General features: G+C 40.4%; 1 protein-coding gene across 1 annotated transcript in view; it reads left to right on the forward strand.

Annotated features, from left to right (window-relative positions):
- LOC307175900 (UDP-N-acetylglucosamine--peptide N-acetylglucosaminyltransferase 110 kDa subunit-like) overlaps positions 1 to 11,279 on the forward strand; it is a 30,573-nt gene extending 19,294 nt beyond the window's left edge. Inside the window, exon 3 of the mRNA XM_079901578.1 lies at positions 8,074 to 11,279. Within this exon, the coding sequence (XP_079757704.1) occupies positions 8,074 to 11,223 (3,150 nt within the window). The 3' untranslated portion in view covers positions 11,224 to 11,279. The remainder of the gene's footprint in view (positions 1 to 8,073) is intronic.
- The last annotated feature ends 460 nt before the right edge of the window (positions 11,280 to 11,739 follow it).

Genomic DNA, 11,739 nt, shown 5'->3' on the forward strand with positions numbered 1-11,739 from the left:
GGGAGAATCTGATTTCCATAGACACCACATTACAATATTTGAAAGCCAAATGTTCAACCAAAAAAATCACAAGGTATACAAAGACATGGAAAAGTATGGTCCATTTAAGAAAACAAATTAATTGATGAAACCATCCCTAAGGAAGCCCAGACTTTTCTCCATTGCATATTCTTGCCTCTTTTGTCATAGATTCATTGACCATAAGTGCATGGGTTTCTTTCTGGGCTCTCTATTCTGTTCCAGTGATGGATGTTTTTGTGCCGGTACCATACTGTTTTGATTACTGTAGGTTTGTAGCACAGTCTGAAGCCAGGGAGCATGATTCCTCCAGTTGTGTTCTTCTTTCTCAAGACTGTTTTAGCTATTCAGGATCTTTTGTGTTTCCATACAAATTTTAAAATTATTTGTTCTAGGTCTGTGGAAAATGCCCTTGATATGTTGATACAGACTGCATTGAATGCGTAGATTTCCTTGGGTATGATGGTCATTTTAACAATATTAATTCTTCCAATCCGTGACCATGGTATATCTTTCCAGCTGTTTGTGTCATCTTTCATTTCTTTTATGAGAGTCATATAGTTTCCTGGGTACAGGTCTTTTACCTCCTTAGGCAGGTTTATTCTTATGTATTTTATTCTTTTTTATGCGATTGTAAATGGGATTGTTTCCTTAATTTCTCTTTCTGATAGTTCACTGTGAGTGTATAAAAATACAAAATTTATATATAGAAATCTATTGTATCCTGCAAATTTACCAAGTTCATGTTTGAGCTCGAATAGTTTTTTGATGGTGTCTTTCAGATTTTCTATGTATCATGCCATCTGCAAACAGTGACAGTTTTACTTTTTCCTTTTCATTTTGGAGTCCTTTTATTTATTTATTTTTTCTTGTCTGATTGCTGTGGCTAGGACTTCCAAAACTCTGTTCAATAAAAGTGGTGAGAGTGGGCATCCTTGTCTTGTTCCTGATCTTAGGGGAAATGCTTTCAGCTTTTCACCATTGAGTATGTTAGCTGTGGGCTTGTCATATATGGCCTTTATTATGTTGAGGTATGTTCCCTCTGTGCCCACTTTCTGGAGAGTTTTTACCATGAATGGATATTGAATTTTTTCAAAAGCTTTTTCTGCACCTATTGAGATGATTGTATGGTTTTTAGTCTTCAGTTTGCTACTGTGATGATAAGAGACCTAAGACAGCTACAGAGGCTAAGTGACCTTTCCTTCCCTGAATGGGTAGGTATCCTTGTTCTGCCTTCTAATTGAGTTAGTATCTGAGTAAAGAACTGCCAGGTGTCATTTAGTTCACAATACACTGCTGTGGCAATATAGAAATGAATTTGCCTAAGTCATTTGGCTTTTCTCAATTATAGTAAATGAATATACTGAATGAATACTTCAACTTAAGGAAATGTTCTTAAAAATATATTAATGTAGGCAACTTCAGTGGAGAACTGAAATCAAAACAAAACATTCAGGTAAAGGGTTGAAATAAAAGTACACTCAGTTGTATCCAGTTTCCTCTTGTAAATCTCTCTTTTTAATTTGAGTGGACAGTCACTTGAGAATATCTGACTTGGGGCTAAGGAAATCTAAGCCTTCTTGGCCACACTGTATTCTCTTATGTCATTTACTAAAGACACCAGTTGGGTTGCTGAAAAAAGCGTGGGAAAAATCAATCCCTCACAACCAAAGGGTGGCTCTTGAAAATATGTGTGTTGTTGTAGTTATTTTGCTCTTCTGGCCTCAGAAGTTCTAATCTTAACCTTAGCCCCTCATGGAGAGAGACTTTGTAAACCAATTCCCACATGACTCATTATGTGACTGTTGAAAAAGAGAAACCTAGCTCTTTTCCTGTGCTTTCAACCAGTTATCTTCTTCAAAAATCTGTTTGGATTGTTATACCTTAATCTTGCCTGGCAAGGGACTTATGGGAAGGTTCTTATTGTTTGAAAGTTTGGTGCCAGTATCTGCAAAGAAAGAAGAAAGATGTGTTTATGAAACATCCCAATAGTGAAGGTGCGTGAAAGCAACTTTTGAAAAAGTTAATCTGTCAGAGTTTATCCGTATTATTACATTTTATTTTATTCATTGAAAATAAATAATTATCAATGAATCCTTTCTAGATTTTCTAGTTTCCCAAAGTTCCCTGTATTCACATTCTAAGAGGAAAAATGGTATTTTAAGTCACTGCTCTCCACCTTATATTATTTATAATCACTCCTCGTGACTCTTCCTTCCAAGAAACTTGATCCTGAGAAGTGTCCTTTGTTTGTCTTTGTGGAATAAGTGATGAGGATGCATCCTGGAGACCTGTGAGATGTTTAACTTGTGGCATAATGAAACTAGGATGGAGAGTTCTGGAAAGATCTGGAAAGGTGGCTGGTAGAGTGTGGCCAGATGTGGTGGGAGAAGAGAGACGTACAGAGAGAGGGAGAGGAAATTTTCAGAGGGAGAAAATGAAACAAAGAATTAAATAAGTTTTGTTGTGTGGTGTGGGACGCAAGCCTTTCTCTCCCCCTTTCCTTCACAATGTCTTTGTTAAAGACTGTGTTTTTCATTAGTTTTACTAAGATAGGATTTGCTGTTTTGTTTGGATACTGAGAATGGACCCATGGAAACAGTTACATTTGGGTTATCTCTGACTGTCTTTAATGAAGAACATAAATGTTGGCCACACTATCTATGCACATGCTATCACCATGCCTTTTTTGTTCTCTGTTCATATATCTAAGTCCTCTTCTTTCTTTAAGGTCAATCTCAAATCTCATCTGAAATGTACATTTATTGATAGATTCAACCCATAATGAACTGTCCCTTCTTTGTCCTCCTTAGGCTCTGATTATTTACAAAAACTCATTTTTGAACTTAGAAACTGTCCAATATGATATATTAGTTATTTCACCAGCATATGTTATATCCTCAACACAATTATACGCTTTTGTGGGGCTGGGATCATACATTCTGTAATTTTTCTCAGTACTTACACTTACTTTGATAAAAAGCGCATTCATTCATCTAAACATCATTTATTGGGTGTTAATTAAATATCTCAACTCAGTAAATATTGTTTGAATGAATGCATGCATGAATGAGGGAGTGTGCAATAGGTAGCCTAATGTACCGCCCAATGTGAGAAAACCAAAAACATAAACACAAAGGCAAGCCAAAAAGTGGACCAGGACTTTCTGTAAAATATCCTGCTTTTTGTTGGATGATGCCATGAAAATCAAGATGCTCCTGAAAGGTCTTAATAGCTGACCAAGAATAGTAAACAATTGAAATTCTCTCAGGCTTCTTCAACCCTATCACTGGACACATTTATACCTCTCAGGAGTGGTATTAAAAGAAGAGATTAATAAAGCTTTTATAGATGAGTTGATAAATCTCTAAAGATTTAAGTCTTCATTGCCTGCTAGGTTTTCTCTATTTTGGGTTTCCAAAAGATTTCAATAAACCACAGGATAATTAAAAATTAGACATTATCTTTCTTACCTTGATGTTTTTTGATGGTAAACACCTTTTTATTGTCTCCATAGTGCTGCCTAGTTTCCACCAGTACAGTACTTAAGTGAATTTTGCTCTGGATGTTGAATATTACTTAAATAACTAAAGTAACTTCCTCAGAATTATTATTCTATTCTGGTTAGGATACTATCTGCTCTGGTTTGTTAAAATTTCCCTTTAGAGTGGTTTTAATTTTGTTTCTGATAGGGTCCTAGGATTTATTGCCACACCCATCCTGCATCTGTTTTTCTTTGAATTACTCTCCTTGCAGTTTCTGATTCATACAGGGCCTTACAGGTTAGTGACAACCTGGCCATCACAACGCTGGGAAGGAGAGGCCTACTTTTCAGAGGTGTTGATGTTTTCTGTACCTGAAGGTTTTCAAGAGATATCAATCTTCCTCACCACCGCCCTTGGCCCTCTTAATGGACTAAGCAGTTCCTCATGAAATTTCTGTAGGATATCTGTACCAACTTCTCAATATTGTTCCATCCTGAGTCTATAAATTCCTGGCCTCAAGGTAATGTTAGATTTCTAGCTCCAGCCCCTATTTACATAAGGCCTATACTAAGGAACGGAACCCACAGACATCAGTCCGCTCTTCTTTCTCTGGATTTAATTTCTCTGTTACTTTCTGAAACATGCAGGTGTTCCTTTCTTTCTTTTAATCTCAGCTATGTCCTTTTAACTTTTTCAAAATTGACCCAGAATTTACGTGTGTCTCCAGTAAGAGTACATTAAATTGAGCTTAGTCTGCTATTCTACTGGCATATTTGAGATCCAGATAATTTGCTACTTCACTGGATTCAATGACCTGTATATTTCAGGCATCTAAAACTCACCATGTTCCACATTTCCCTCCTTATAGTTAGTAATTTTCTTGGGAATCTGGATGACATAAAATGGAATAAAGTTAGTGAGTGGCCCAGGAATGCCTGAAAGTTTGTTTGTCAGAGTGGCCAGGGAAAGTTAAGCAAGGAAGAAAAGCAAATGAAAAACAGAATCCCATTATTATGGCTGAGTTTACTCCCAGGATTCCATGCAGAGCTCTCTGTAGAGCTGGGTTGGGTTATAACTTATGCCAGAGCTCTACGTGGGGCTGACACCATCTCATGCCAAGCTCTCAGTTCTGGGCTCACGTCATCTCTGGTCCACTCTGTGGAGTGGAAACTTTGGAGGAATGGCCAATGTGTTCCGCGGCGTAGGAAGAGGGAAATTATGAATGTGACTTTCTAAATTGTGGAGGAACTAACCACTGTAAATGTGCCTTGAACTATGTTGTTTAATTTGACCAGTCAGATCAATGACTTTCCCCTTGAATGAAATGCTGCTACGTATATGAGCAGAAAAACAAAACTGGTATAAGGAATAGATAGCTAGTGGGAAGCTTCCGCATAGCACAGGGAGATGCGCTCGGTGCTTTGTGACCACCTAGAGGGGTGGGATAGGGAGGGTGGGAGGGAGGGAGATGCAAGAGGGAGGAGATATGGGGACATATGTATAACTGATTTACTTTGTTATAAAGCAGAAACTAACACACCATTGTAAAGCAGTTATACTCCGATAAAGATGTTACAAAAAAAACTGGTATAAGGAGATGGAGAGACTGGGAGTCTTATTTTCCCACCAATTAACTTTGCCTCTGACCATGACCTTCCCTTTGAGTCTCCTAGACCTTGGGGATGATCGCAGCCCCTTGGGTTGGGTGACGGCAACCCCATCTTCACTAGAACCTCTATAGTTAACTTTGATTTTTCCCACTCCGTCTATCCATCCCGTGTATGCAGTCAGACATTTGATCATGGACTTTTCCTGACAAAATATGCTTAAATATAACCATTTCTTTTCACTCCCACTGCTACTGCTCTTGTCACTGCCTTAACTAGGGCTTTATCTTTAAGTTCTTTATATAAATATATAAATATCTCTATATAAATACAATATACAAATAAATAAAATATAATATTAATTCTGATGATTTTAAAGTCTTTTCTTGATAAAGACTTTTCCTGATAAAGACACACAATATCTTATATAAATATTTTTGTATTATCTGTTCTTTTCTTAGAATTTTAGCCATATGATTCTATCTCTTGGTTTGTCTAGAACTTTTTGATTGAATGCTGGCTATTTTATTTGGCTTTTTTTGTTTTTCTCAGTGCAAACGTTGTTTTGCTTCAAAATATTTTATTCTACCTGGAAGTAGCAAATCTTCAAATTACAATTTTTTAAATGCTTTCAAATATCAATACTATAGGTGTCACAAAATCTAGAAAAATGACATTTAAAAATGAACTACTGCCAGATGTGTCTCTATAAACCTTTTCCCCCACTCTTTTAGCTATATATTCTTTAACTGCCTCCTCATACGACAGTTTATGTATTTTCGAAATAAAATTTTAAGAAATAAACTTTGTAGTTTTTAGACATAGATTTCTTGTAGCATGGTTGATTAGAATTTCCTTCTAGTTATTAATAGTTTAGAAAAGTTTATTTCAGCTTCACAATTTATTATTGATAATGTCACATTAATTTTCATTGTTAACTTTGAGAAAACCTCTATGGATTACTTCCTCATAAGTATTTACTATTATAAATGCATTACTGATTTCAGTACTGCTATAGGTTTGTGCATTACAGGGATTCTGATAAAATACTCATTCATACCATTCCATTACACACATTGTTGATGGAGTATATTCATTCATTCATTCATTCATTCATTTATTTATTTTTGGCTGTGTTGGGTCTTCGTTGCTCTGCGCAGGCTTTCTCTACTTGCAGGGACTGGGGGCTACTCTTCGTTGCGGTGCACAGGCTTCTCATTGCGGTGGCTTCTCTTGTTGCAGAGCACGGGCGCTAGGCACGGAGGCTTTAGTAGTTGTGGCTCGCAGGCTCAATAGTCGTGGCTCACGGGCTCTAGAGTGCAGGTTCCGTAGTTGTGGCACACCGGCTTAGTTGCTCCGTGACATGTGGGATCTTCCCGGACCAGGATTCGAACCCTTGTCCCCTGCATTGGCAGGTGGCTTCTTAACCACTGCGCCATCAGGGAAGCCCCTGGAGTATATTCTTGACAGAAGAAAATTTCCGTTTTGACTAAGCATTGATGAGAACTGAATCTTTGACTTATCTTTCACATGCCTGATGATTGAAATAATTTTCCACAGATTAGCTTCTGGTTTTGTACTTTTCAGTTCTTTTTTTCTTCTTCAAACGCACATGCTTTGCGAGCTGTGAAGTGCAAGACATGGCTATATTGTAAGGTGGTTTTTGTCCTTATGCTTCTGTGTCTTGTGCTAGGTTAAGTCAGTAGAGTAGTCAGTATGAGTACTGGAAGTTATTCCTGTAATGCGATAGTATATAGTCAATTACATATGGCGGTGTCTGAAAATCACATAATAGCCTCACTTAAAACATCTCCTTAGGGCTTCCCTGGTGGCGCAGTGGTTGAGAGTCCACCTGCCGACACAGGGGACACAGGTTCGTGTCCCGGTCCGGGAAGATCCCACATGCCGCGGAGCGGCTAGGCCCGTGAGCCATGGCCGCTGAGCCTGTGCGTCCAGAGCCTGTGCTCCACAACGGGAGAGGCCACAACAGTGAGAGGCCCGCGTACCACAGAAAAAAGAAAATCTCCTTAGCCAGATTTCAAAAAAGCCTGTGGCCATTCCAATATGATCCAACATAGCGGAATATGATAGAAGGAAAATTGGCAAAGAAAGAGACGCTGGTCTTACCTGATGGAAGTTAAAATATCTCACTTTTGACAATTTTGCAAAAACTTATAATTCCATGAACTTATTTCTAGGGTTCTTCATAGGACCTAAAAAGGAACCCATAGAGTTGTGGAACAACAATAGAAGCTGCTGTGATGAGAAGCCCAGGCACCGCAACAAAGAGTAGCCCCCGCTCGCCACAACTAGAGAAAGTCTGCACGCAGCATTGAAGACCCAACGCAGCCAAAATAAAAATAAACAAATAAAGATAAATTTAATTTTAAAAAAGTAATACTCAGGTTTGAGGCATGAGAAGTATGATGAGGAGAAATTAGCTAATCCTTTCAGAACTTTTAAAATATCAAACTCAGTCTCTAAGATTTTAGCATTATATACAACATTGGTTACTTATTAGTGGTTTGGGAAGGCCAATTTAAAATTTTCTGATCTTACTGTATTGAAATTCACGGCCCTAATGTTTTCCACATTGACTATATGAATGATGAAGTAAAGTCAATCATGTATTTCCTTTCCAACTGGACAGAAAACAAAATTTTAAAAAGTGTTTGGACTACTGACTTTTGATTTCTTCTAAGGCAAGTGTATAGGTAATTTTTATTCCCTGGTTAGGAGAAAAATGGTGGAAGAGGGCAGGGTTAAGAATTAAGATTTCAAGAGCGTGAGAGGTAGATGGCCAACCAGAGTTCCTAAGGTTCGGTGCCTGGAACTGTTGCCGCCGCTTAAGCCTGCCAAAGCAGTGGTATGGGTGCTGCCCTCGTATTTGCTACCTCTAGAAACATTCTTGCCAGTAGTGGCAGCAGCGGGACTCAATTACCCCCTTTTCTCACTCTCTCCAGAAGCTCCAGATGGCGTCTTCTGTGGGCAACGTGGCCGACAGCACAGAACCAACGAAACGTATGCTTTCCTTCCAAGGGTTAGCTGAGTTGGTACATCGAGAGTATCAGGCAGGAGATTTTGAGGCAGCTGAGAGACACTGCATGCAGCTGTGGAGACAAGAGCCAGACAATACTGGAGTACTTTTATTACTTTCATCTCTACACTTCCAGTGTCGAAGGCTGGACAGATCTGCCCACTTTAGTACTCTGGCAATTAAACAGAACCCTCTTCTGGCAGAAGCCTATTCGAATTTGGGGAATGTGTACAAGGAAAGAGGGCAGTTGCAGGAGGCAATTGAGCATTACCGGCAGGCATTGCATCTCAAACCAGATTTCATCGATGGTTATATTAACCTGGCAGCCGCTTTGGTAGCAGCAGGCGACATGGAAGGGGCAGTACAAGCTTACGTCTCTGCTCTTCAGTGCAATCCTGATTTGTACTGTGTTCGCAGTGACCTGGGGAACCTGCTCAAAGCCCTGGGTCGCTTGGAAGGAGCCAAGGCATGTTATTTGAAAGCAATGGAGACGCAACCGAACTTTGCAGTAGCTTGGAGTAATCTTGGCTGTGTTTTCAATGCACAAGGGGAGATTTGGCTTGCAATTCATCACTTTGAAAAGGCTGTCACCCTTGACCCCAATTTTCTGGATGCTTATATCAATTTAGGAAATGTCTTGAAAGAGGCACGGATTTTTGACAGAGCTGTGGCAGCTTACCTTTGTGCCCTAAGCTTGAGCCCAAATCATGCAGTGGTACATGCCAACCTGGCTTGTGTATACTATGAGCAAGGCCTGATGGATCTGGCAGTAGACACCTACAGGCGAGCTATTGAATTGCAACCACATTTCCCTGATGCTTACTGCAACCTAGCCAACGCTCTGGAAGAGAAGGGCAGTGTTGCCGAAGCAGAAGAGTGTTATAATACAGCTCTGCGGCTGTGTCCCACCCATGCAGACTCTCTGAATAACCTAGCCAATATCAAAGGAGACCAGGGAAACTTTGAAGAGGCAGTTCGCTTGTATTGTAAAGCATTAGAAGTCTTCCCAGAGTTTGCTGTTGCCCATTCAAATTTAGCAAGTGTATTGCAGCAGCAGGGAAAACTGCAGGAAGCTCTGATGCATTATAAGGAGGCTGTTCGAATCAGTCCTACCTTTGCTGATGCCTACTGTAACATGGGAGACACTCTAAAGGAGATGCAGGATGTTCAGGGAGCCTTGCAGTGTTATACTCGTGCCATTCAGATTAACCCTGCACTTGCGGATGCCCACAGCAATCTGGCTTCCATTCACAAGTATTCAGGGAATATTCCAGAAGCAATTGCTTCTTATCGCACTGCTCTGAAGCTTGAACCTGATTTTCCTGACGCTTATTGTGATTTGGCTCATTGCCTGCAGATTGTCTGTGATTGGACAGACTATGATGAGCGAATGAAGAAGTTGGTCAGCATTGTGGCTGACCAGCTGGAGAAGAATAGGTTGCCTTCTGTGCAGCCTCATCATAGTATGCTCTATCCTCTTTCTCATGTCTTCAGGAAGGCTATTGCTGAGAGCCATGGGAACCTCTGCTTGGATGAGATCAGTGTCCTTCATAAACCACCGTACGAACATCCAAAAGACTTGAAGCTCAGTGATGGTCGACTGCGTGTAGGATACGTGAGTTCTGACTTTGGGAATCATCCTACTTCTCATCTTATGCAGTCTATTCCAGGCATGCACAATCCTGATAAATTTGAGGTATTCTGTTATGCCCTGAGCCCAGATGATGGCACAAACTTCCGAGCAAAGGTGATGGCAGAAGCCCATCATTTCATTGATCTTTCTCAGATTCCATGCAATGGGAAAGCAGCTGATCGCATCCATCAAGATGGTATACACATCCTTGTAAATATGAATGGTTATACCAGGGGTGCTCGAAATGAACTCTTTGCTCTCAGGCCAGCTCCTATTCAGGCAATGTGGCTGGGCTACCCTGGGACCAGTGGCATGCTTTTCATGGATTATATCATCACTGATCAGGAAACTTCACCTGCTAAAGTTGCTGAGCAGTATTCTGAGAAACTGGCTTATATGCCCCATACTTTCTTTATTGGTGATCATGCTAATATGTTCCCTCACCTGAAGAAGAAGGCAGTCATCGATTTTAAGTCCAATGGGCACATTTATGACAATCGGATTGTGCTGAATGGCATCGACCTCAAAGCATTTCTTGATAGTCTCCCAGATGTGCAGATTGTCAAGATGAAATGTCCTGATGGAGGAGACAACGCAGACAGCAGTAATACGGCTCTTAATATGCCTGTCATTCCTATGAATACTATTGCAGAGGCAGTTATTGAAATGATTAACAGAGGACAAATTCAGATAACAATTAATGGATTCAGTCTTAGCAATGGACTGGCAACTACCCAGATCAACATTAAGGCTGCCGCTGGAGAGGAGGTTCCCCGTACCATTATTGTAACCACACGTTCTCAGTACGGGTTACCGGAAGATGCCATTGTGTACTGTAACTTCAATCAGTTATATAAAATTGACCCATCTACTTTGCAGATGTGGGCAAATATTCTGAAGCGTGTTCCCAATAGTGTACTGTGGCTGTTGCGTTTTCCAGCAGTAGGAGAACCTAATATTCAACAGTATGCACAAAATATGGGCCTTCCCCAGAACCGTATCATTTTTTCACCTGTTGCTCCTAAAGAGGAACATGTTCGGAGAGGCCAGCTGGCTGATGTCTGCTTGGACACTCCACTCTGTAATGGACACACCACAGGGATGGATGTCCTTTGGTCAGGGACACCCGTGGTGACTATGCCAGGAGAGACTCTTGCTTCCCGAGTTGCAGCTTCCCAGCTCACTTGTTTAGGCTGTCTTGAGCTTATTGCTCAAAATAGACAAGAATATGAAGACATAGCTGTGAAACTGGGAACTGATCTAGAATACCTGAAGAAAATTCGTGGCAAAGTCTGGAAGCAAAGAACATCTAGCCCTCTGTTCAACACCAAACAATACACAATGGACCTAGAGCGGCTCTATCTACAGATGTGGGAGCATTACGCAGCTGGCAACAAACCTGATCACATGATTAAGCCTGTTGAAGTCACTGAGTCGGCCTAAATAATGACAGTGTGCACAGGAGAATTACCCTGTACCTGAGCCTCAACCTTCTGGGGGAAAGGGAACTACTTTTTCCTTATCTGTACAATACCGTGCTGCAGATGGGTGACAGACAATGATAAGAAATAGCACAGCCAGACTTGCTTCCTGCATGATCATGATCACGATAGGGAGAGACACAAGAGATGGGAAACTGCTGTTCCACAAGGAGTCTCCATAGAATTTTGCAGCAGCCAGGTGTCTGGAAGGTCTGGAAGGTAAGTCTGGAAGGTCTGATCTCCCTTGGTCTTCCATGGGATGGATGGTTAGTGTGGAAGGGAGATAGAGGTTGCCCAGCCGTTTTGTGATTATCATGGATTGATTGAGTCTTCTGAATTAATATTTTTCTTTATATTTTGGGTATTGGAGCTTTTAAAAATGTTTGGTTTCAGGTATTTTTATTCATGTGAAGTGTGTATGATTCTCTTGAGATAAGCTTTTAAGCTAAAATATTCCTTGTTTTAGTTTCTGAACTCT

This window comes from Stenella coeruleoalba, assembly GCF_951394435.1.
Source record: "Stenella coeruleoalba genome assembly, chromosome: 17".
Taxonomy (NCBI): domain Eukaryota; kingdom Metazoa; phylum Chordata; class Mammalia; order Artiodactyla; family Delphinidae; genus Stenella; species Stenella coeruleoalba.